The sequence below is a fragment of the Polyodon spathula genome, chromosome 5 (assembly GCF_017654505.1).
Source record: "Polyodon spathula isolate WHYD16114869_AA chromosome 5, ASM1765450v1, whole genome shotgun sequence".
In the NCBI taxonomy this organism is placed as follows: Eukaryota; Metazoa; Chordata; class Actinopteri; order Acipenseriformes; family Polyodontidae; genus Polyodon; species Polyodon spathula.
This window is the reverse complement of record NC_054538.1, coordinates 32,092,125-32,119,091: the sequence shown is the minus strand read 5'-3', so window position 1 is coordinate 32,119,091 and position 26,967 is coordinate 32,092,125. Positions and strand designations below refer to the sequence as shown.

Below are 26,967 nucleotides of genomic sequence, written 5' to 3'. Positions count from 1 at the left end.
GTTGATACCCCCTACCTACCTACATTTGAGGAGTACAGGTCATGGATGTGAATCCCACTAATGGAAGTGCTATGTACCCAGGGGCATGTTAATGCTTGTCCAATAACAATTAAACTGCACTGAACTTGAATTTCAATAAGGTATAATATTCAAGTGCCAGTCTTGGGTCCCTTGAAACATTCATTTGCAGCTGACTCTAGTTCTTACCTTTGGTTATAGTATACTATTCCTACATAGCATATATATATATATATATATATATATATATATATATATATATATATACAGTGCCTTGCAAAAGTATTCAGACCCCTGACCAATTCTTTCATATTACTGAATTACAAATGGTACATTGAAATTTCGTGCTGTTCGATATTTTTTTTTTAAAACACTTAAACTCAAAATCAATTATTGTAAGGTCACATTGGTTTTATGTTGGGAAATATTTTTAAGAAAAATCAAAAACTGAAATATCTTGCTTGTATAAGTATTCAACCCCCACACATTAATATTTGGTAGAGCCACCTTTCGCTGCAATAACAGCTTTAAGTCTTTTGGGGTAAGTATGTACCAGCTTTGCACACAGTGTCAGAGTGATTTTGGCCCATTCTTCTTGGCAGATTTGCTCCAGGTTGTTCAGGTTGGTTGGACAACGCTTGTGGACCACAATTTTCAAATAGTGCCACAGATTCTCAATGGGATTGAGATCAGGACTTTGACTGGGCTACTGTAGGACATTCACCTTTTTGTTCTTGAGCCACACCAGTGTTGCTTTGACCTTGTGCTTGGGATCATTGTCCTGCTGAAAGGTGAATTTCCTCCCAAGCTTCAGTTTTTTAGCAGACTGAAGCAGATTCTCTTGCAGTATTTTCCTGTATTTTGCTCTGTCCATTCTTCCTTCAATTGTAACAAGATGCCCAGTCTCTGCTGTTGAGAAGCATCCCCACACCACGATGCTGCCACCACCATACTTCACTGTAGGGATGGTGTGTCTTGAGGCATGGGCAGTGTTAGGTTTGCGCCACATATAGCACTTTGAGTTTTGGTCAAAAAGCTCTATCTTGGTCTCATCTGACCATAAAACCTTTTCCCACATCACAGCAGCACAGTAACGGCTTCTTGTTGCCACCCTCCCATACAGGCCAGTGTTATACAGAGCTCTTGATATAGTTGACTGGTGCACCATTACTCCACTCCCAGCCACTGAACTCTGTTGCTCCTTCAAAGTGATTGTTGGCCACTCTGTGGCTTCTCTCACAAGTCTCCTTGTTTGAGTGCTGAGTTTTGAGGGACAGTCTTTTCTTGGCAGTGCCTGGGTGGTGTGATGCAGCTTCCACTTCCTGATTATTGATCCAACTGTGCTCACTGGGATATCCAAACACTTGGATATTATTTTGTACCCTTTCCCTAATCTATGCATTTGTATTACTTTATCTCTAACTTCTGTAGAATGCTCTTTGGTCTTCATTTTCCTTCAGATTCACAGCCTTACCAATGATCCTTCAACAGTGGGGTTTTTGTCCAGAAAATGTGACAGCAACTTTAATGGTTCACAGGTGGAGGCCAATGGTAAGGTAATTGTGTCCTCATTAGGGCAATTTCTTTCATCCGTGCAAACTGGGAGCTTCCACAGCACAGGGGTTGAATACTTATGCAAGCAAGATATTTCAGTTTTTAATTTTTCTTAAAAATATTTCCCAACATAAAACCAATGTCACCTTACAATAATTGATTCTGAGTTTCAGTGTTTAAAAATAAAATATCAAACAGAATGAAATTTCAATGTACCATTTGTAATTCAGTAATATGAGAGAATTGGTCAGGGGTCTGAATACTTTTGCAAGGCACTGTGTGTGTGTGTGTGTGTATATGTGTATATATATATATATATATATATATATATATATATATATATATATATATATATATATATATAAACATTATTTCCATTATGGTCCATTCTGGAGAACTGCAAATGATTTTCACTAACAGCGCAACAAGCACAGTAGTGGTACCATCATACCCTTCCTGGGATAGGTGGCCTGGTCCCCCCCCGACTATTTATATTCATATTACATTTTTCCTTTCTACCGATGCGGTTCTAATAAATGTGTTTTCGAGCCTGTTTTTCCTTCCACCGGGAGATGGAGCTTTTATACATTACATAATACAAGCTGAGAATGAATTAAGTGAGGGGCTACCAATTTATTTACACAAAAGCATGCAAAGGTGTTTTCCTTCCCCTGTACGCGTTGTTGGAAGCTTTTACAAATCCTCAGAATATTCATGCTTATTTAATGTGTTGTAAAATGTGATGTGTTCATTTGGGTTTTTCATGGGTTGTGTGGTTTTTGGGTGCTGCGTTCTGTCAGTTGATAAATTGTTTAGGGAAACATATTTGACATATCTTAAACCTCTTCCTTTGTTGGTTTTCTCTGTAAAAGAAATCAAGATAGCAAAGCCTGCACCACTATTGGCAATCCAAACATTAAAGTACAGAATTATATGGGGGACTGCTTTGTGAGTCAATACTGTACCGTGATCCACAACCATAATATGCGCATGTAAAAATGCGAATCACGTTCATCCACAAATTCACGCTCAATAACTTGTGAAAAGAATGTTGCAACCATGTTTTATCACAAAACATTTCTCTAGATGTAAGTAAAAATCTAAGTGTTATAAACATGTAGAGACTGCACCGTAAGTTGCACACTTTTTGATAGTAAATCAACAGAGGCTATCGTCTTTGGAATTAAGCCCATGATGTGTGCAATCCTAAAAAGTAGGTTATGAATTTCCCAATAGTTATTTGCTTTAATAAAATGAGAACCGAGAACATGAGCATTTTTCAGTCTGCAAATTTTATTAAGCAACAGCTGGACAACTCACACAACTCAATTTTTCGGCAAAAATAAATAAATAAAATAAAAAAAATCTGGGCAGTTTGTTGCTTCCATTTCATTACAGTACATTACAAAACCTGGAACAAACCAGTATCAGTAGTGATAACTGTGTCATTTAAGTTATTTGAAAAACAAAAAAGAATGGTAACTATAGGGCAGTGTAGTGTTGCACTTGAAAAGTTTCTTAGAAAAACAGAAATCCCCCCCAAAAAAAGAATTTGATCAAAGAAAGCCTGTGTCAAGTAAACGTACATACCCTTTCACAAATAATGGCATTTGCAAGTGCCTAATATTGGTAAGAGTTATTTCAATGAAAAAAAAAAAAACAGCAAACACATTATTCCTCTGTATATGTACTTTATAAACACAAAAGCATAGTTTTGAGTAAATTAAACAATGTTCAGTTATATTACTAAGTAATGTATTCATAAACAAATGCAAATACCTTTTTCCAGAAAATGCCAGTACCTTTTTTTAAATCAGTAACATACCCATGCTTTTTTCTAAAACAAAAAGGTTTCTTAAAAAACAGAATAAAATATGAATGCTATGCCTTATCACCACGAACCTTAATTCCATTCTACACTTTCTCATGTATTCATAGGAATCTGCAAAAGCCAAGTGCAGTGCCAATCAGCACTGTAGCCTAGACAGCTGATATGAAGCCACTCTACTTTTCATGAGCATCTTAAAAGGTGTAATAATTCAGGTTTATAACGCATATCTCTAGATAAAGAGAAACATCACAAACTCAGTTTCTTCATTCAAAACCAATGTTTTGGTGCTCCTGCACATTTGTCAAAACAGCGTCTTGCAATGTTCAAACAGGGCCCAAACTGAGACTCCCACTCTAGGGTTCTAAGTGATTGTGTGGTAGTACGAGTTATCATAGACTTAAAAACTAAAGCAAAATGATATGGGCATTGTGATAATGTAGTTAATGCTTAAATTAATGAGAGATAAAAAGTATATATTTGATACCTGTTGAGAACATCAAGTAATCCTGTTAAAGTTAAATCATGACATTTCTAAAGACCAAATTAGTACATGCAACTTGGTGTGGTTTGTTTTGTTGTAATAAAGCATACAGATATTAGGACTGTGTCACCTCTGTTTAAGAGGCTGTTCATGTTGACAAGGCAAATTAAAAAAAAAAAAAAAAGAAAAAACAATAGAAAATAACAAATGCTGTGAGAAAGAAAAATGTTCAGAGCCTGCACAAATAACACCAACAGAATTAATCAACTCTACGGACAAGACCTGTGTTACAACACAAACTACAATACTCAACCACGTGGTACAGACTAATTTTCTTTCATTTGCACTACAAATAGTTCTTGCATAACACTCAACATCGACCTCCTCATAATACATTGGGCACAAAGAACAGCTTCCCTGCTAATCCAAAAAATAATAATGGTTAGATTCAAATATTCTTATATAAATAAAGCAACTGTATATAAACCACCAATACAAGGATGGGTTAAACTCCTTAATCCACATTTTTTTATACATAACCTAGGACTGTCTACTGTCTGATAGTAAAAAGGACTGTCAAGAAATGTCAAATCAAATTTTTAAAAAAAGGAATACCATTTTATTTTCTTAAATAATAAAAAAGAATATTGCACGACTAAAAACTGTCAAACTCAATACACTAGGCAATATATACATAAACAGGATTGATCATCTACATTCTTTTCTAAGATAACACACGTCACATAAAAGCTTCAAGTCCACCTTGACTGCAGTTATTTAAGCAGAATGGTCAGCTTCAGAATGCATTACAGCAGAATATTTTGGCAGATTTGTCGAGCTTTGTCTCTGCTGTGCCTGAAGCAGAAACCAGAACTCATACAGCTCATCAACCCACCAGATCTGAAGAGCCGGTATCATTCCGTTTTAAAACTATTCTTGTGACATCAGGAAATACAGAAGACAAATATTGACCAACACATTTCTAAGCTCTTTATTTTGCCAAATCATTTCCTTTTGCTGTTGTTAAATGATCTGATTTGAATGCATTTGATTTCCATTCCATATACTGCTCCAGTCCATGAACAAGGCTGGTGTTTTCCCAATGGAATGGCGCTATATATTGAACTGCAGTCTTCATAATGCCCATACCAGCCCTAAAAAATGAAAGGTGCATATGCACATTTTACCCAACAGCTGTAGTTAGAATATAATTGGCATCCTATTTTGGGCAGAGGTGATTGTAAACACACAGTGCATCACATATAAGCATGCTTTCTACCTCTGAAAGCTCACAGAGCTGTCTGAACAAAAACTGAACATTCTATTTAAGGTAGATGTTTAACAACTGGAACAATCCCAACCTCTGGTAGACCAAACCAAGGTCTTTCAATTCTGATGTCTTGACTATCTAAATTAGATAGTTAAAAGTGGTACAGAGCCAGGAGGCTGAACCCCCCCCCCCACGTATAAATAGAAAATGCAGGTAGATGTAAGAGTCCTCTCAAAACACTGTCAGGCTGTCGCATTTTCTTTTAATGACGTTACAGTAAACTCTGCTAAAAAGTATGGGTTTTTTTTGTTTTTTTTCATGCTAATAGACCTCTCAATGTAGTTTAACTTACAAGTTTTCTGCATGTGATGGGTAAAAATGGTTCACCTTTAACTGTATTAGTTCTGAGCAACCAACTTCTGCAGCAGATTTCAGTTAATATTGTCCTTCAGCAGCTTTTCTTTACATGTCAGACTTGAAAGACCATTTTTATCTTTTTTGATAGTTATCAGTTCAGTTTTAACAGTGTTTGCTATGTTTGTGAAAACTCTTTCCACTTTCCGACTTTATACAAATTGAATAATATGTAAGAGTTTACATTATAAAAATGTATGAAATGGCAGGTGAAATATACAAGACAATATTCCTGTACCTTGATAACACAACACTAGGGAGCGACACTGGTGTCAGTCATGTAGCCAGTAATAGATGCCTGTATGAACACTTCACAGAAGTGACACAAGAAGTGCACCCACTGTACTCGAGCAAGCTGGTAGCAGAGTAGTGCCACATTCTCCAACTTTGATTGTTCTTTTTTTTTTCTTTTGTGAAATACATATAATTAACTCTCAATCTGAAATTTAAACTTTAACATTTAAAGCAATCACAAAACCTGAAACAGACAAAATTATATAAAGCAACTTTGTATTATTTAGCACTTAATAAAGCTGTTATCTTTTAAATGTGGCTACCTGTCACCCAATAAAATAAACATCTCAGCAACAATGTAAACAAGGTACAAAGATGACCTAATGTTACATAAATAATAATAATAATAATAATAATAATAATAATAATAATAATAACAATAATAATAATAATAATAATAATAATAATAATAATAATAATAATAATAATAATAATAATAACATTTAAATAGATTTAACACAGAAACTGTACTACCGGAGCTTCAGTTCACTGAACTATGTGGAACTGATGTTTTTACTGTAACAAGTTCTTCTGTTTCGCAAAATACACATCTCAGAACAGTCAGTCATTTTAATAAAGGATGTATTAATTTTTCCATCTGGACACTTCCATTTCAAGTACTGTGCCCAATTTTCAAAAATCACATGGCTAATGACCAAAACATAGTTTTATGTTTAGTCTCTACATTTAAAAAAAAAAAAAAAAAAAAAAAAAAAAAAAAAAAAGTAGCCTGCTTCAGTCCTTAAAGCATGCACTAAATTAGGCACTAAAAATGTTTAAAATATTCATAGCTGAGCCAAAAAAAAAACAAAAAAAAAAAAAACAACAACTTATCATGAATGTTTTTTTGTTTGTTTGTTTGTTTTTTACAGTTATATATTTCAGTGCTGGGTAGTACCTGTAATTTCTAGCTGATAAGCTTTTACTTTTCCAGATATCATTTTCAAGTATTACTGTTGTGTTTAAAAACTGGACTGAAACAGTATTAATAGGAAACAAAGAAAAGTGATATAAGGCAGTCTGTAAAGAGGACACTGTTTCTACTAGCTTCTGTTAGCTAGAGCAGCATATACAATTACAGAACAACCACATTAAGCAAAGCCCATGTCCCCGAAGATGATCCCCCAGATCACTGTCTCCACTCTTCTCTCCAGCCAGTACTAGAAATATGGCTCCACCATATGGAAGCCAGCGGCATTGCAACTCTGCAGTCATGGTGAAACCGCTTACACTGCACACTGAACAACAACTTTATTTATCATTCTTATCAGGAGACTTAAAAGAAAAGCTTTTCTCTGAGCTCTATTCTTCACTTGAGGCGCTGGGTGACGTTGGCCAGGGCCACCGCGAAGGCCTGCACTGCTGAGAACGGGTACTGAAAGTCTAGGATGTAGGCATTGCCATCAATCCTTCCGAACTGCATCACCTGCAAAAGAATACAGACATGCAACTGTATATTAAAATCACTATTTAGAAAAAAAAGGCCTTTTTTCACTTTATTTGTTTGTTTAATGCATTTCATTGTGTGTTGCTAATTATTTGTCCAATTTGCTCTTCTCCTAAAAAAAAGCTATTTACATTAAATTAACATATTTAGCTAAACTAACACTACATACATTTTAGCTCTGTCGTGTCATTATTTAGTAACTACATCTTTCTGGAATGGTTTGAATTTTTCTGGATGAGTTAACCCTCATTAGTGTCATACCTGTCTTCCCTCCAGCTCAATCTGGAAGTTTTTTGCTGACTCTTGTGTCACCCTCCCTCCGAAGTCCAGCTGGTAGACCTGTGTAGCCTCGTTCCACAATGGCTGCTTGTTGGCCATGATGTAGACAAAGCCCTGGCTGCCCAGGCCACGGTCTTCCTTTTCGCTGGCCTTGCGACACTTGAACTCATCAAGCTCACTGGCCGTGCGCAGGCTCCGCTTGCTCTTCCAGCCCTTCTTGCTGCTCTGGCTCTGGTTCATCAGTTCATCACCACTGATAAAGAGCTCTGGCTCACTCTCCGAGCTGTCCTGGAACTCATTAGTCTTGTTCAGTTTCTTGGACTTAAGCTGCTCCTTCTGACTCTTGGGCTTCTTCTTTTCCCGGCCCAGCCTGGGGCTTGAAATGAGGGAATTGAAGTCACTGAGGGCCCGGGCCTCCTTCTTCACCTTGCCCTCTGTGACGGCTGGTACATTGCCCTCCTCTGCCCGGCTGTCAAGCCTCTTTCGGGTCTTCTTGTTAAACTTGTCTGCCCGCTGGGGGATAGGGCTTTCTGCCAGAGACATGACTTCCTGAAAGTTGTCCCCTGCCTCTGCCATGGCCTCGCTGGTGCCCATGTGGCTCTGGAGCTCTGCAGAGGGAAGTGGGGAAAGAACTGGCTTCTCAACCACCAGGTGAGGCTTGGGCGGGCGAGGCAACGTTCCAGAAGGGTTCTGCATAGGTGGGCATGGGCTGTAGGAGTTCCAAGGGTGCAAGGCAAGGGGGGGCAGCTGCATACCTGCACAAGCACTACCACCTGGGTACATGGGTGGTAGTGGACAGCAGGCGAGGGTGGAAAGGTTAGGCGGGTAACTGGGTGACAAGACCATTGTGGCCTCCTGTTGAGTGAAAGGGACGGGTGCCACCATTTCCTTGGGAGAACAAGGTTGTGGAGTTGGTTGCATGGCCTGCAACTGAGGTCCACCATAACCTGCACCTGGTGGGAAGGGAAAGGTTATCTGGTAACCAGCCTGGAAAGTAGCATTGGGGTTGGTGGGGGATTTTGGGGAAAGAACAAATGGCAAGTGTTGGGCTGGGTTGAGGATGAGAGGTGAGGGTTTGTGAACTCCTGTGGGTGCGTTCAGCACTGATCGGTCCTGGGGTACCCAGATCTCCTCAGTGGTCGAGGGGTCCCACTGGTAGGGTGGGGGACGCTTGATGGTCAGACTGACCTCATTGATGTTCAGGTGCCGGATGGACTTTTCCAGCTGGCATTGCTGGCTGAGGGCCTCGTCCTCTGTAAAGGCAGAGTTAATGTATTCTGTCCTGTCCCTACAGCTGTCTGGGGGGCTAAGCAGGTTGTAAGATGACTGAGAAGCCAGTGGTGAGGCGCTGTTGGAATGGACTATAACCGTGCTGTGTTGGCCGCTGTTCCCTCCTGGCAAATCTTGACGAACGATGCTCCCACCTGAGATGCCGTTGCTGTTGTTTCCCCCACAAGTGCCACTAGCACTTCCGCTACTGCTGCTATTACTGCACTGGCTGCAAGTGTATAAAGTCGTGGGCACCCTCTGCTGGTAGGAAGTTGCCACTGCACCACTGCTAACCTTGGACTTGGTTGGGAGAGTTCTTTGTGTGTCCATCATCTGGGAAACTTTCAGGGCTGCCTCCCTGCTGTTGCGGCGGAGTGTGGCGTGAATGAGGCTGCTGTCAATGCGTTGGCCAGGGCTCCTCCCTGACCCAGCCTGATTGGCTAGATCAGGGTAAGGGGGTGGGTCTCCGCTGGGGATGGAGTAGCGGGGCACCTTGAGCCGGTTGAGGGTTGCTGCAGCACAAGGAACCTGCACCTTCTTACCAACAGAGGAGGTAACTCTCAGCGTGGCGGAGCTGCCTGGGCCGGGCAAAGTATACATGTTCTGGTTGCACAGCATCCTGGTGCGGGGGCGGCACACCTCCTCTACGTTACCGCTACTGTCGAAGGTGGTGATCCTCTCATAGCCTAGAGGAGTGTGATATTGTGGGGCTGCCGGGTACAGGGAAAATTCATTCTTCTTGAAGCACAGATCCACTGAAGGAGGGGCTGCGTTATTGTTATTGGGCACAGTTGCGGCTACAGCGGCAGCTGCAGCAGCAGAAGCAGCAGCTGCTGCTGCTGCTGCTGCTGCTGCCACAGTGCCAGGATATGGCGGTGGAGGGTTCATTTTGCTAATCTGGATTTCCAGAGGGGCACTGAAGACGACAGCATCCCCTTCAGCCAGCTGGGGTATAGAGCGGAGAGGCCTGCTCTTTTGGAGGTGCTCGTGATCCCTGTCTGTCCCATGTTCGGTAGTTAAGGGTGGTAGCTGGATCGCCCCTTGTAGCTGATGGATTAGCCCTGATGACTGATGGGAGGGCTGATGAGAAGGCTGATGAGAGGGCTGATGAGAGGGCTGATGAGAGGGCTGATGGGAGGGCTGATGAGAGGGCTGATGGGAGGGCTGATGGGAGGGCTGATGGGAGGGCTGATGAGAGGGCTGATGGGAGGGCTGATGGGAGGGCTGATGAGAGGGCTGATGGGAGGGCTGATGGGAGGGCTGATGAGAGGGCTGATGGGAGGGCTGATGAGAAGGCTGATGGGAGGGCTGATGAGAAGGCATGGGCAGCTGTAGTGGTGGCAGCTGCTGTTGTGGATGGGGATGGAGAAGGGGAGGTGGAGGACCAACAAGTAGGCGTCCCATCTCCAGCCCTCCGAAGATCACCTGGCCAGGGCTGGAGTACCTGTTAGGCACTTGATACTGAGTGCCCATCCCTCTGTCCTGATTGTGATCAGAGACCCCAGCAGCTGTTGCTGCTGTGGCAGTGGGATTGGTCAAGACATCCAGTTGGACGTTCTGATTGGCTAGTAGAGATTGAACCAGCCCAATGCTCTGGGTTGGGGACATGGCCTGAGCTGAGCTGTGAATAGGAGCAATGGGAATGTTTACAGTGCAGGTGGGGTTGTCATCAGGCACTCCAGAAGTTCCAGTCACTGTAAAAAAAAAAAAAAAAAAAAAACATGTAATAAAAACATAAATAAATACAAATAAAAAATGTAATAATAATATATCATACAGTGCTTCCTCCTGTATAAGGCAGCACTTTATACAGCAGAACCATTTCAGTGGCTGCCATTTGCCCCATAATGCCATTCAACTTGCACTATAAGGTGGCATACCATTATATAGGGGACACACTGTACTATTAATAAAACCCATTAATTCAGAATTTAACTGATGTCATATGTTAACACGCTATTCTGTGTGCAACTCTTTACGTACAGCATGTTATGTTTAGACATTTACTTCTCCATACTTTAACTTCTGTACCACTTTGTTATTGCCGCTAGAAAGTTTCATGGAAGAAGATTTACCTGGCAAATCATCCTCATCTTCGCTGAACACATTGGGATTGAACACAGGAAGGTTGATGTAGTCCATGGAAACTTTACGGACCTCTGGCAGGTAAATAGTCATCTGTCTAGGCTGAAGATGCAGCAAGCTTGTCTTGTATATAACTGGGGGGAAATCAGAGGTTTGCAGTCGAAAGTATGGAGGAATGTTAGTCTACAGTATTTGTATAAAAAATGCTCACACACAAGTTGTCTAATAACTGTTGATTTTGTTGATGGTAGATCAGAATGACTATTTAGGCCAGGAGCAAGTCTGAAATTACTAAAAGTACTAACCTGTCTATCCCCTTTCCATTTCTAAAGCTATTCAACCATGAATAGGGTTAGATTCACAGCCCTAAAGAAGGCAACAGTTCTATACAGCAAATCATTTATTCATTCTGCATTTAAAAGGTTTATGGTCAGGTAAGACAATTTTAAAAGTGCAATAAACCCATGTAACGTTATGTGGGCTGGATTATAACAAAAAAGCCCTATATTATTATTTTTACCTGCACCAAGATTAGTTGGTAGAAAGGAAGCAAGTCCTACAATCTTGAACTTTGTTCCCCAGATATTAGAAGTGACCTGAGCAAGATAGTTATGCTGAAAAAAAACAAAGACATGATTTTACAAATGGAAAAGTGATGTAATAACAAGAATATCTGATGTGTTTCTGCCCCATTCTACTATTTGTCCATTGCCCTCCTCTTTAAAAAGAGATTCATGTTTCAGCTAGTGAAAGTTAAAGTTAAACACAGCTTTATAATGAGACAGGGTTAATAATTCAGGAGGACAGGTGCAAGCCAATGCCTTAGGTATACTTATAAAGTAGAAAATACCTGAGTAATATCTTCTAAAGGAAACTCTCTGCGAGCCAGACTGGGAGATCCAATAGAAGGCTTCCTGATTGGTAACCGTGGTGACCGGGAAATTTCCTGTGTAGCCCGGGAAAGCTTAGGAGATTTTCTAGCTTCAATATTAATCCTGTCAATAAAAAAGAAAAGTCCTGTCCTAAAAATTCAATAACATGAAACTACCCTACATATACATTATAACTGTAGCTTAAAATTATCTAAGTATTGTAGTCTGACTGTTTTACTTCAGTAAATTGGCTGCTCCTTACCAGCTGAACACTAAAAATGTACATGAACTCACCTTCCCATCCTTGTTATTGAATCACACTGAGCAAGCAGGCAATGGCTAACCAGTGGGGTCTGATTGGTCTTTATAAATTAATAGTAAAGTCAATGCAAAATTTAAAAAGACTGCCAATTTTCATGTTAACATAGCATAGTATGGGTTACTCCATTATCAGTGCAACATAGGTGCTCTAAATAAACAAGAGAAGTCATTTTCCTTTATTTGCAGGTATACTGTATTTTATATCAGATGCACATTTATCACATTCCCCTGGAAAATGTGATGAATCAATGCAGAACTATATATATATATATATACACACACACACACACACACACACAGATATAATGACAACCATATAGCCATCCATGCCTTGTGTGAAGTGAGAAAAAAATGTGCTGTACCGGGGGAGTTTGGGTGATTTGCTGCCTCTTGATGTCTTTGGCGATTTCTTTGTAACCCAGTCATCGCTCAGCTCGATATCGCTGGAGTCAGAACAGTTACAGCTGTCAATCATGGACGAAATCATGCTGTTTCCATACACCTCATCTAGAGAAACGAGACAAACCTAAATTTAGAAGCATGCATTTTTTTTTATAAATTTGATTATGGGATCGGTTTAAAAAAAAAAAAAAAAAAACATTCCTGTATATTTATATCTGATACTGCTGTCACCATTTAGCAAGAATCTGCTGTACTGTTAGCGTTTAGTAGAACTGGTTAGTTACTATACCAGCAATTCTTGAATTAAGCAGCAGAGGGCATTGTTCTTTCGCTCAAAGGCTGTTATTTTTTCACTTTCACATTATCATTTTTAAAAATCCAAGTTAGCACAATAAATCTTTAACAACTTTTTTTCAACAACCGATTTTTAACTTTTAGGTAAAACACATTTACTATACAGATGTGACTGTAATCTGAAATCTAACAGGACAATTCTCATCATAATATGGGAAATTAACAGGGGACTAGGATTTCTGGAATTTACCCAGGGCCATATTAAGATCTCTTCTCTTCTTTGTTGACAGGAACTCGATTTAACTCTTTGCCACAGTAAATTATGCAATCACCCACTGAACCCAATGGGTCAATTGCGGCGTACCAAATTTAGTCCACTTGATATGTCTAATTAATCAGACTAAACAAGATCACGACTGCAGTGTAACAAATCAGATTCACGATGATCCTGTTCAAGTGGATGAACTTAGTGCTGTGAAACATAAGATTAACTTAGTACGCTTGCTCATCCTAAGCATTCTTTTTTGCAAACAGAGCTGCATTTTTCCTCTGAAATGACTAGTACATCTGAATACTTTATTCAGTACATTTCTTATGTCCATCACGTTCTGGCAGTCAAATCAGGTGTGCAAGGCAATCAAACATGCAATCTTCAGGTGTGAAAAAGTTATTGCCGCCCTAGTTAACTGATCCCAATTAAAGGGATAATTAGGGTCAGCTGTTTTAATACCTTGGTTAATAATCAAGCCTGATTTGGGCCAGCCCTGCCCAATATAAATCTGACTAACTCTGGCCCTTACCATCAGAGTGAAGTTGGCAGCACACAGATCCTAGAGGCACATCATGCCATGATCAAAATTCCTGAAGACCTCCAGAAAAAAGTTGTTGATGCCTATCAGTCTGGAAAGGGTTACAAAGCCATTTCTAAGGCTCTGGAGCTCCACCAATCCACGGTCAGAGCCATATTGTCCAAATGGAGAAAGTTTGGGAAAGTAGTGAATCTTCCCAGGAGTGTCCGACCTGCCAAAATCTCTCCAAAAGCAAGGCGTAAAATCGTCCAGGAAGTCACAAAGAACCCTAGAACAACATCCAGGGATCTGCAGGCCTCTCTCACCTCAGCTAAGGTCAGTGTTCATGACTCCACCATCAGAAAGACACTGAGCAATTCATGGCAGAGTAGCAAGGCGGAAACCACTGCTCACTAAGAAGAACATGAATGCTTGTCTCAGGTTTGCCAAAAAGCACCTGGATGATCCTCAAGGGTTCTGGAACAATGTTCTATTGACAGATGAGTCAAAAGTGGAACTTTCTGGCCAACATGGGCCCTGTTATGTCTGGCTAAAACCAAACACTGCATTCCACAATAAGAACCTCATACCAACAGTCAAGCATCGTGGTGGTAGTGTCATAATTTGGGGATGCTTTGCTGCATCAGGACCTGGAGGACTTGCCATCACTGAATGAACCATGAATTCTGCTCTGTATCAAATAATTCCATAGGAGAATGTCAGGCCATCCGTCTGTGAGCTGAAGCTGAAGCTGAAGCTGAAGCTGAAGCTGAAGCGCAGCTGGGTCATGCAGCAAGATAATGATCCAAAACATACAAGTAAGTTTACATCAGAATGGTTGAAGAACAAGAAATTTTAAGTTTTGGAATGACCATGTCAAAGTCCAGACCTAAACCCCATTGAAATGTTGTGGCAGGACCAGAAACAGCAGTTTATGCTCGAAAACTAACAAATATCACTGAGTTGAAACAGTTCTGCATGAAGGAGTGGGCCAAAATTCCTCCACGGCTCTGTGAAAGACTGATCAATAACTACAGGAAGCATTTGGTTGCAGTTATTGCTGCTAAAGGTGGCGTAACCAGTTACTGAGTCTAAGGGGGTGATTACTTTTTCACACGAGGGCATTGGGTGTTGCATAACTTTCTTTAATAAATAAATGAAATAAGTATCACAATTCTGTGTTATTTGTTCACTCAGGGTCCCTTTTCGGTTGAAGATCTGATAACATTCAGTAACAAATATATGCAAAAATCAGACAGGGGGCAAATTCTTTTTCACAGTACTATATATATATATATATATATATATATATATATATATATATATATATATATATATTTTTTTTTTTTTTTTCTCATTATATTATAAGAAAATAATGAGAGCGACAATATATATGCCCTAAATTAAAATTTACTTTTTAATCAGGTACCCTTGATACCGTTTTTAGTTTAACACAATACAATTTCAGTTAATGTGCTTTAGCTATAACTACTAATGGTTCATTATCACACAATTAAACTTCTGTGCCTATGCGGCAGTGTCAACTTCAATGCAAGTATGATCTGCCAGTTTTAAAGGTGCACAACAAGACATGACATTTATTTTTACTTAAACATGTTTGATGTAATAAAAATGTGTCTTTCTTTTTGTACAGGGATCCCTTTATATATTTATCTGACACTGAATTCCACATATCGGATTAGTAAAGGGTTCACACAGCTACGGCCAAATGGTTTGCATCACCCAGAATTTGTAATAATTATCATAAAAAAATCTATGTGAACATAGTTTAGATATTTTATTTAACATCATGTAATCAAACAAACTACATAATGATATTGCTAAAGTCTACTGGAAGCCATAATAGTAGTACAGTGTTTCATGTTAGATTTCAAAATTTATCAGTTTTTTGTGAAGTACAATATCCACATATCCACCCTAACCATTTATCCACCATGATCAATCTCTTCAGCAACGTTAGTTTATTATTGAACAGAGAAGATTAGTTCAGAGATTGTAGATCCTACCAAAGTTTTCGTACATTGTGTTGTATGTGCTCCATGCCCTACCATTGCTGGTAGTGTCACATGAGCTGTTCAGTGTGTTGATATGTACATAAATCCTGTTCGCCTGCAGGGCATATCAACTTCAACCTCTGTCTCGATCTCCTGCCTTTCACTCAGCAGTGAATGCAAACTTATGGCAAACTTTTGGCCATAGTCGTAGTTTAGTCCCCATTATGGGTCTAACTTGTTCTGATCAGTTAAACCAGTTACTGGGATCATCTGTTGGGTACGCTGCAATAAGGATTAAGTTAGCACTTGATGTGGACTAAATAACTGGAACGTTCCAATCGACCCAATATGCTTAACCTCAGTACAGAGATTCTGTTTTTCCTGTGACTCGGGCAGGTTCAGCCATGCTGTGAAAGCTTGAGTAACATACTCAGCCAAAGTGGAAGGGGCACTCACCAACCTGCCTGGCCAGCGTGGCGAGTTATGACCAGCCCCCAGAAGATGAAAGCATGGACAAAAACATGGCGCTCATTCCCCGGGTGTATTGCCACCGACCAAGGCAGCGACCGGTTAGGCATGAAGGCAGAGCATGCTAAGAATAACCAGGTTTGGATTTTAGGCTACCACAGAACACTGACTGTGGCCACATACAACTGCAGATCTCTTTCATGTGAAGCAAGACTTCAAGAGTTTCTAGAAGACCTTGGAATAATCAAGTGTGACATCTTAGAACTAAGCGAAGTACAGCGAAAAGACAAAAGACTACTAGAACTCAAGAGTGGACATCTTATCTTCTACCGAGGCACTACAGAAGGATGAACAGGAGGCGTTGGATTCATCCAAGAGAATCAAGAACAACATAGTAAAGATTGACAGCGCGTCAGAAAGGTCCATAAGACTGATAGTGAAAGTTTCAAGAAAGTATGAACTTCAAGTCATCCAAGTATATGCACCAACAACAAGCTACTCGGTTGAAGTTGTCGAATATTTTTAAGTAGTAGTACAAGAACTACATGAAAATGGGAAGAGCCACTACAAGTTCATCATCGGTGACTTCAATGGCAAAATAGGAGCCCCGCAAGAAGACGAGAATTCGGTCGGCAAATTTGGACATGGCGACAGGAACAATAGGGGTGACAGACAATTCAAATTTGCAGAGAACAAGAACTTATTCATCATGAACCCCTTCTTCCAGAAGAAACCCATCAGGAAATAGACATGGAGGGGACCCAACGGAGTGAAGAATGAAGTTGACTACATACTCACCAACAAGAAGAACACCATACAAGATGTCTCAGTACTAAATAATTTTAACACAGGAAGTGACCACAGACTTGTAAGATGCAAAATACACCTAAACACAGCACTGGAGAGAGAGAAACTCGTGATGATGAAATCCAACTCAATCAACGTAGAAATGCTCCAGAATCAAAGCCTGGTGTTTCAACTGGAACTGAAGAATTGATTCAGCTCTTCAAGATCTGCAAAAGGATGAAGCAACCAAGGTAAAAAAAAATCTATGAGGAAGTGACGCAAGTAATTGCAGAAACAACCGAAGCATGAAGAAAGCAAAACAAAGACTAATCGGGGGAAAAAACAGACTTTAGTAATCAAACAAGAGGACGGGACTGTCATCAAGAACAGCAAATTGATTTTTAAGAGCGTCGAAGACTTTTACAGAAAATTATACCAACATGAAAAGAGCAATAGCAAATGATGAAGACGAGACAGAAAAAACACAACCTGAGGAAGAAGTGCCAGACGTTCTACCGGAAATGAAACATACTATCTAGCATATGAAGACAGGAAAGGCACCCGGAGAAGATGGCATAACGATTGACACTGTGAAAGAAGGAGGTGAAGAAGTGAGAAAAATACTGTCGCGTATTTGTACAGATTTAATTAAGCAAAAGAAAATGCCAATGACTGGAACGCATCAGTGATACTTTACATGAGAGAGGAGATAAAGAAGACCTCAAGCACTACAGCCCTATTAGCTTACTTCCTATAATTAGGGGTCTACCTAAATCACGATTTCGGGGAAATCGTGAAATTCACCTCTTTTAGGTGCCAACGCATATCAAACAAGTACGGAGAGGGGAAAAAAAGTAACCTTGTTTAAATCAACTACTGCACAATGCAAGTGGCGCAAACTACTTATCTTTCTTCTGTAGAAGCCCTTTTTTATTCCTTCGCCATCCTGTGTGCATTGCACTTAAGCAAAAAACAAACAAACAAAAAAACATCTACAAATAACATTTACAAAAAAAATTCTCCAAAGCGGTTAATGTCCTTGTTTACTATTGAAATGACAACAAAGTTTTAATCAACCTATCAGTGCGTCTTTACTGCTTTTCTGTGACCTGTACTGTGCAGTAGAGGGTGGGACAAAGTTGGTGCTGCATTGGAGGTAAAATAGTAGAAATGAAGGACAAAGCAAAAAAAACAAAGTATATTTCGGTGATTGATCGTATCAAGATATTTCCCAATGAAACTGTACATGCAGATGGAGTTCATTGTTTTGTATATCTTAATGTGTCTTTGGACAAAATGCGATCGATTGCTATTTAGCTTCAGAATCACATATTAAAGAAAAGGCTACTACAGAGGCAGCTGAACAGAACGTAAAATAAACAGCTTTCAGAAACCAAACCGGAAAGTCAGCCCAGACAAAAAGTATTCCTGTCGGCAGCTTAAATCAGTACTACAATGATCTAGCACAGCCACCTCGGCTCAACCTGCTGCTTACGTTTTCGCAGTTGGAATTTTAGACCTGAATAGCCACGTTTTCTTTGTTTTGACTCAGTACTAATAAAATAATTTATTGGATGGGACAAATAACATGACAATGAACGTGCTGCATATATGGCCTTTATTAAAGCATGACAGATGCCCTTGGGTAACTGAGTTTTGGGTGCTGTTTCTAATCGATTTCCACATCTGCATATCTTGGCAAAGCTTTGCCTTAACACCAATTCAGTGGATGCAGAACGTGCAGTCTCAATGTCTCAGTCTCAACTGCAGGGGGATGTTGCATGCTTGCCTTTAACAAATGACAAAGCACTCTGTTTTAGTAAGGAAGCAAGCACCACTATTTTTAGGCTTTATAGTGTTCTGAAATACTATCTACTTAGGTTTATTTAATGTTTAAACAGGTCTGCAAAATCGTAATTTTATTCCGCAACTACCTGTGAAACAGACTTCAAGATAAATTTGACTCGGCACAATCAAGTGAGCAAGCAGGATTTGGGAGTGGATTTAGCACAATGGATCATCTTCAAGTTGTACGGCAAGTGATTCAAACCAGCAATGAGTACAAACTACCACTTTGCTTGGGATTCATCAACTATGAATAAGCCTTTGACTCTGTTTATACAAGATCTGTATTAAGCTCTCTAAAAAAACAATGAATTGAGAAAGCGTACAGAGACTTGATCAGCACCATAAGATAGCACCACAAGAATGCAACATCCACACTAAGACTCCAGAAAAACAGCGACAAAATTGTCAAGGAGATACAATTTCCCCAAAGCTCTTCACAGCCACCCTAGAAGACATTTTCAAAACACTAGATAGGGAAAATAAGGTGCTGAAGATCAATGGAGCCTACTCGAATCAACTATGATTTGGTGACAACATCTTCTTATTTACAATGTGCCCAGAAGAACTACAAACAAGAATACAAGAACTACACGAAGCTAGCATCAAAGTGGGTTTGAAGAAGTCATGTTCAATAAATATACCACTCCACCTGCAACTGAAGTCAATGGGATCAAGCTTGAAGATGTCAATAACTACATATACATAGGACAGTTCGTTTTGGCAACAGAGAACCAAACGTGCGAAATCAACAGAAGAGCAAAAATGGGCTGGAGTGCCTTTGGAAGATTAAGCATGGTTCTGAATGGGAAGCTACCCTTACACCTCAAGAGGAAAGTCTTTGACCAATGCGTGCTGCCAGCGCTAACTTAAGGATGTGAAACCTGGACCCTCAAATGCAAAAATGATAAAAAAATTACAAACGACTCAATGGAGTATGGAAAGATGCATGCTGGGAATAACAGAGAAGACAGGAAAAGGAAGGAATGGATAAGAGCGCAATCAAAAGTAAGCAATGTTACTATAAGAGTGAAAAAAACTGAAATGGCAGTGGGCCCGACATGTAGCAAGAAGAACAGACCTTCGCTGAACCAAGGAGATACTAGACTGGATTGCAAGACATAAAAAGCTACAAAGAATATGACACCCAGGAAGATGGCAATATGAAATTAAGACGCCGGAGCAATGTGGATGAGGAACACAGCAGACAGGCTTTTGTGGAAGAATCTTGGGGAGGCCTTCATCCAGCAGTGGACTGAAAAAGGCTGAAGATGATGATTTATACATATACACACGCACAGTGGGGGCTCATCATAAGAGGCTACAGAGGCTACATGTAATTATGTAAAAGTAAAAAAAAACTTACCCAAACATCATGCTTTCCAATGTCTACTGTATTGCTATTGGCTAATGTAGCCTCTAAATGGGTGGGATTCTGTTTGTCTTCCACCTGAAATCACCCTGTCTGTCAAGTTTTAATGTATTTATATTGGCTACATGATGCAAGCTTGAGGCTAGCCTCTGTCACTCATAATTAGGCCTAATCGGTTGCCAGGCAGGTTATGGGTCACGTGTGGCTACTCGCTTAATTTTCGATTATTATTTTTTAATTCATACGCTATTTTCCTCGCTTTCAATTGAGGAAAAAATAAGAAAAAATAACAAATAAAGGTCATCCAAAGCCTAAATTGGACCTTCTTCAACAGGAGCCTTTTTAATTGCTCATGGTACGAAAAAACTAAATGGTTGACTGAGAGTATTCACAGTTTGGTTTTTGAAACCGGTTCTTCATCTTCCCAGTGGATTTCTGTGGGCTACAGTGATTTAAAAAATCTTCCACGGGCTGAAAAATATATATTTTCTACAAATTACATCACTCAAGATTCAGCAATTTTGTTATATTCAGTTGCTTGCCTTATTAAATTACGAAGTACCTTTTGAAACGTGCAAAGTTTTACTGTGTATAAAAAATATATATATATATAGACACACACACATTTAGCCTTCCCACTTATTAAAGTCAGGAGCTGCTACTAATGCACACACATAGGTCACTGTTAAAGTCAGAAACACGAACATTTGTCCTGCCCAAAATTGGTTAATACTAGAATTATAAAGATGGTTTAAGAAATAACTTATTTGTGTCATTAACAGTGAAATACAGATGTAGACAGTTCCAGTGTGAAACAAAAAACGAAAGCGCCCTCAATTTTCAGTAACAAAGAAGTCACAGATTATATAGCACTCTATTACATGCTTGATTACAATGGTCCCCCAAGAACATCTGTACTAAACATCTCCTCCTTATATAATATGTGGCTTACAAAGACAAAGCCACCTACCTCAGTCAACTTAGCTGAACCCAAGCAGAGTATCACACAGGCCTTGTGAGGAGTTCTTAAAAGGGCACAGTGCAGTATCTGAGGTCTTAATGGCATAAAATCTTAATATCCCCTACATATTGAGAACAATATCTTCTTTTATTATGCCATACTTTGCGGGGTAAAACAAAAAGTTAGCCAAATATATTAAAATCTTTACATCAAAATGTTTTTTTTGTTTGTTTTTTGTTTTGTTTTTTTAAGGAAAATCCTTCAATAAATCAGGTTTGCTGGTTACTAGTTAAAAATAGCATTTTGGTGTTAAGACCTTAAAAATCCTCTAACATTAGAAGGCTACACTGTTCAAAAAAGCAGGTTCTGTGTGCCTGGATGAACAGTACATAACTGCAACACCACCTTACCTGCTTTGCCATCAGTCTTGGGATCCATGATGACAAACTCTGGGCGCAGCTTGCTGATGCGTCTTCCCTTGAGAATGGGCACCAGGCCGCCCAGGTACTCCAGGTAGAGTGTGTAGCAGGGGCCGCCCACCTCGGGGTTGTCCTCTGTGCGCTTCATAGTGCAGTGCAGCCGCTCATTCCCTGGCGTCGGGTAGCTCACAAAGTCTCGCATATTGTTTGTGTCAGGGATGGGTGGCTGTAATAAGCAAGAGAGTGTTCTCTCTGATAAGCAGACAAGAGGAACGACTTGTTCATCAAGCATCAGAGATCATTTATTTGAATATGCAGAGCACCTTTTTTTAAATGTTTTTGGAATAGTTAGTTATTTAATTCAGGAAGTGTTCAGAAAAAATAGATGCAGGTAACCAGAAATTCACAGTAATTCCTTCTAACCTGTTATTTTGACGTCAGGTATTAAATGAAACAAGCCTGTTAATGTGTTCATTTCACAACAAGAAAAGCTGCATTTCCATCATCTTTACAACTGAGAACCAGTCTACAGCAATTCGCGTCTGCAGTGAGAGATTTTAAAAATAAAATATTTCTTTAAATCAATCACAAGTTAGAACTTTTAGTTTGGGATTATGGTATTGCCCATTGCAGCAAGGCATGATTGTATGCTGAACTTTCTATCTGCTAGCCATGTTTTTTGTATCATCTTTAATACCACTTCAATTACTTTGTCTTATATACAGAGTTCTGTCAATGTCTAAAACCGATGGGTACCCCATTCTATTGCTTCCAAAAAGTGGCTTAACAGAAGTGAGTTGCTGGTACCTTGATTGTTGGTATGAAGGCAGTGGTGAGATCTGAGCAGAGGCGGGATGGCAGTGTCAACTTGCTGATATCTTTCTCTTCATGTAGAGCGCTAGCTGCGGCCTGCTGGCACAGGAGTTGCAGATTGGCGACCTTGTGTTCGACCCGAACAACGTACAGCGCCGGTCCACAAGCCAGAAACAGCCGCGAGTCTCTGTGTCCCCAGCATATTGTAGTTATGGGCCGCTGCAAAGAGACAATCATATATCATCATCATTGGTTGATCCGACTGCACAATTTTGCCAGTGCTTTCAAGGAAGCTTTTAAAACCTCGAGACAGGTAGAAAATCTCTTAGTTTTTGAAGCAAAACAGAGCATGAACTGATGCATATGAACTTGATATGATGCATATGCTAGAAACAACAAGTTGGGTACTCTGTTTACCCGTCTTGGCGATTAGGGAGAACATTTCTTACAAAACATTCAGAAATGTACAACATTTACCTACAGTGGTAGCCACGGTCATGGCATTAGTTATCGTGATATTATCATGGTGCGATAATGCAAAAATATCGCTAGGAGGAAAGCCTGTTTTTTGGGGGGATAATGTGTTGGATGTATTTACAGCGTGATACGGTACACTACGAACGTAAAAATAACTATTCGGAGCTGTGTCGATTAAAAAAAGAAAGGTTTTCGTTTTACCTCTAGCTTTCAATAGTTGGTGCATAGGAAACTACTCGAAATAGCAGTAATAATATTTACAACAGAATGATCATTATCAATGTACAGACAACCCTTTTTTTGCAATGCCAAAATAAAACGTCTATGCTTTTACATAAAATTATCAAGCCAGTTACATGACTTTTCTCATGACTTTTCATTGGTGTTGTAATGCTGCTTCTACAACATCAACTTTAAAAAATCTAATAGCCTGGCTATTTTTTACAGAAGCGTATAACGAATACATAAAGCGTAAAAGAATACAGAAAGAAAGAAAGAAAGAAAGAAAGAAAGAAAGAAAGAGAAAGAAAGAAAGAAAGAAAGAAAGAAAGAAAAATTATTAATTCAGCACATATAGTCTTAGAATGAAATAATAGTACGGCCGGATCACTGTTAGTTGTGTATGAATCTAACCAGATTATCTATCTGGAATATCCATCAATTGCACCATTAATGCAGACCCATAGGGTTTCATTTATAGTAGGAATCAAGATGTTTTTAATCACTCCCCACCTTAGCATTTTTTTGATGAACTTAATGCTAGTTTGTCCAACGAAAATATTACAGAAATCACTACAAACCTTTAAAAACACACATTTCTTCGGCTTGTTTTTAATAAACAGTATCACACATTAGCCAGCGCATCACCTTAAAAGATATCTGCAAAGTCAACAAACGCAAATCAAATTTCTAAATCAAACTGTTGAAAAAGCCAACATAGAAAACCATGTTCTGCGTCCTAAATTGAACACCTTGGGGAGTCAATAATATTAAGCTCAATAAATTACCAAAGGGCTTGCTTAACTCCAAAGAACAGTTGGAATCTCAATTCACAACCTTCGCTTTGGGTGCTTTGGTCAAAGGGAAATATTACATGTTACAAAATAGAAGACAGCACTCATTTCCCTTTCTGTAAAAAAGATGACTATATATTTCTTCATACCAAAAAGCGTAAAAAAGGTACAGCATTCTTCAGGGACAAAATTCTTCGTGACCAGCCTTTATTACAGATCCCCCTAAAGGGATGTCGTGAAAAAATATATCTCGCTGACTGCAGCAGACACCTGGTGTTCTCGGAGGACAGGTTAGGAACCAATCATCGTATTTTCCTCATGTCATAACAACTATGCAAAACTGGTGTGCTATTGTAATGAAAATACATTATGTATTGCATCCAATTGTATTCTCTTACTGTCTGGAACATTTCACTCGATTACAAAAGCAAATGCGGAAGGAGTAATTTTCGTTATACAACAGTTCATAGATCCTGAAGACTCGCAAGACAAACATTTTACCCCATGAAAGTCTTCATGATAAGAAGTACATTGAGTCATGTGTGTCTCAATGATTTGCAAGTACTATTGGGATCAACACATTGATGATTGAGCCCGATCCTGCTTTTGCTCTCAAAGTGGGTGCAACTGCAATGCAAAATGTAGCTCATCTATGAAAATGACAGCTGCAACTGGTAAGACTGATGCTGCCACTGCTGTGACTGGTGCTGACACTGCTGGACTGGCAAGACTGGTGCTGACACTGCTGGACTGGTAAGACTGGTGCTGACACTGCTGTGACTGGTAAGACTGGTGCTGACACTGCTGTGACTGGTAAGACTGGTGAAGCTTACAGTAAGTAATGTAAAAAATCACAGAATCAGCACCAAACCAAATGAAACCCATAACAATAAAGCAAACAGCTGCCCGGTTTACACATTTTCTACAACACATCAGTATTAAAAACAGTACTTCCTTGGATTTTTTTTTCTCTAAAGAGAACATTTGAAAAATAAATATTTTTTAAAATTGCTGTCGCCAAACAGTGAATTTATGGATAGAATTACCACCAATTCTTCTAGCCCTTGGCATCAAATACAATGCATGAAAAGTACTAAAATCTAACAGCTATGAATCGTTATATCGGGGGAGGTGGAAGACATTGCCATTGCGCAAGAAAAACACAGACTTATCAAAACGATTTGCAGCTAAACATCACATTGCACAGGACTGTCAGCAAAAAAAAACTATAACATAAGAAGAAATAAAATCACTGAAGTTGGCTTCTTCTAAAGAAATGCATTAGAGATTGTTTTTTGTTTCATCTTTGTGTATGTACAGTACCAAACCTTCCACTAAACAATATACTGAACTACTCTACACTACACAGAGACAAATGCATGATTAAAAAAAAAAAAAAAAAAAAAAAAAAAAAAAATGATTTAAGAATATCTGACTAGCTCCGGAACACCCAAAGTTATCACACTCTGCTTTATATCAATCAAATTTATAAGACATTCAACTGATTTGCACCCCTCTTTTTTACAGGTCTGAACGATAAAGCATTAAGCTACAGCATATTGAACATATTTTATTATCCATGAACAGTTTGACGTATTAGGTTGTTTGTATGTTTTTGATTAAGTTCAGCTCCTTTGTGGATTCCCGCATGTGCTGAGAGCGCTGCAGCACCTTGTCCACCGTAGGGCCAAAGGTATGCCCTGGTTTTATGCGTGCCTGGGAAAACCAGAGCTGCCAACGTGTAGCTATCAGCGCAGCCAGGTTCCCACCCGTTCAGCTTTGACACACAAGCAGGTTCTAATTAAACAGGCACGGCTCATCCAGCTGTTGAGGTGAGGGCCTGCGACTGCCAGAGAGGGACCCCAGCAAATAGAACTGGTAGGCTACCAGAACACTATTATAGTTGCCCAGCTGTGCAGCAAACACTTGAGATTCACCTTTGAGACCCGGCACTGCTTGTTGGGACACATAGCATCCTTGGACAGGAGAGCTAAATTATCTGTACTAAAGCAGCAATTGAAGCCTCCACTGGCAGAAATTGGGCCAGGCCCAGCTTCTCAGCATCATGCACCCTATATAGGGTGTCCACCGACCCAGAAACAGAAGGAGCTGTAACCTGATGATACAGGACGACTGGAACCCAAAAAGAAACTCTGGGTGCACTGGGGGTACATGGGGGAGGTGGCAGGCTCATCATCAAAGATGGACAGCCTTGTCTCACCTTGTGTTGGCCAAGGCACTTGCAAGACTGCATTGGCCCTCTTGATCAACGGTAGAAGCTCTGCTGACAGGGAGAGCTTAACCACAGAGGACTGCTGTCTCAGAGGGGAACGCCAGCTCCTGTTCATGCCCCTCATCACAGGCGGCGATGGACAATTTGTCCTCCTGTGGCAAATCTGTGCTCACAGTGAGAGGCAGAGGAAGATGAGAAAGACTGTGAAGACAGTTCCCTGCATGGGCTACTTTCCCAGGTGCGTCATCCGGTCTCCCTTGGCACAGAGCCATGAGGCGAGGATGCAACCACCTCTCTAACAGAGGGTGATGGGGAGGAGCGCCGTGCAGGAGCTTTGTAGAGCTGAGGGAGAGATGTTTCTCCAGCATGAGCTTAGAGAAAGGTGCACAAAACTTTCAGAAACTGCAGTTCACCAGCACCTCCTTAGCGTGTTCAGGAAGAGCATCTGCCGTGCTTGTCCTTAACAGGCAGACTGGCCTTGCATGTCTCGCATGGATAAAATCCAGGCATAATGCAAGAAGCAAGCAATAGAGTGTACAGTATACAGATGTACAGGTGCTGCTTCTATCTGCTTATAGATAGCAACCGGGCAGGTCAAGACCTGAACAAGACCATTGCGGTAGCGGACCGGGGGGTGTAAGCACTGGGTAGTAGTGGGCCCTGTAGGACTGGGTAGAAACTGGGTTGGTACTTGGTCATTTCAGTGACTTTAGCACCAGACCAGTATGGTACAGTACCAGGTCAGAACCAGGACGGTACCGGGACAATACTGGCTCAGTTAGGTACCGGTTCGGTGACTTTAGCACCAGGTCGGAACTAGTTCGGTACTGGGTTGGTTCGGTATCGGTTTGGTGACTTTAGCACCAGGTCGATACGTTATGGGGTCGGAAACCGGGACGGTACCAGGACGGGGCGATGCTGGGGCGGTTCGGTGCCTTTAGCACCG

At 40.2% G+C, this 26,967-nt stretch overlaps 1 protein-coding gene across 1 annotated transcript in view; it reads right to left on the bottom strand.

Moving 5' to 3' along the window:
* Window positions 1-6,596: 6,596 nt before the first annotated feature.
* LOC121315848 (tubby-related protein 4-like) overlaps window positions 6,597-26,967 on the bottom strand; it is an 80,159-nt gene continuing 59,788 nt past the window's right edge. Inside the window, exons 7-14 of the mRNA XM_041250343.1 lie at window positions 22,293-22,517; window positions 21,477-21,711; window positions 12,498-12,642; window positions 11,793-11,937; window positions 11,463-11,556; window positions 10,933-11,076; window positions 7,571-10,551; window positions 6,597-7,288 (exon numbers count right to left, since the gene is read on the bottom strand). Coding sequence (XP_041106277.1) covers window positions 7,172-7,288; window positions 7,571-10,551; window positions 10,933-11,076; window positions 11,463-11,556; window positions 11,793-11,937; window positions 12,498-12,642; window positions 21,477-21,711; window positions 22,293-22,517 — 4,086 coding nt within the window. The 3' untranslated portion in view covers window positions 6,597-7,171. The remainder of the gene's footprint in view (window positions 7,289-7,570; window positions 10,552-10,932; window positions 11,077-11,462; window positions 11,557-11,792; window positions 11,938-12,497; window positions 12,643-21,476; window positions 21,712-22,292; window positions 22,518-26,967) is intronic.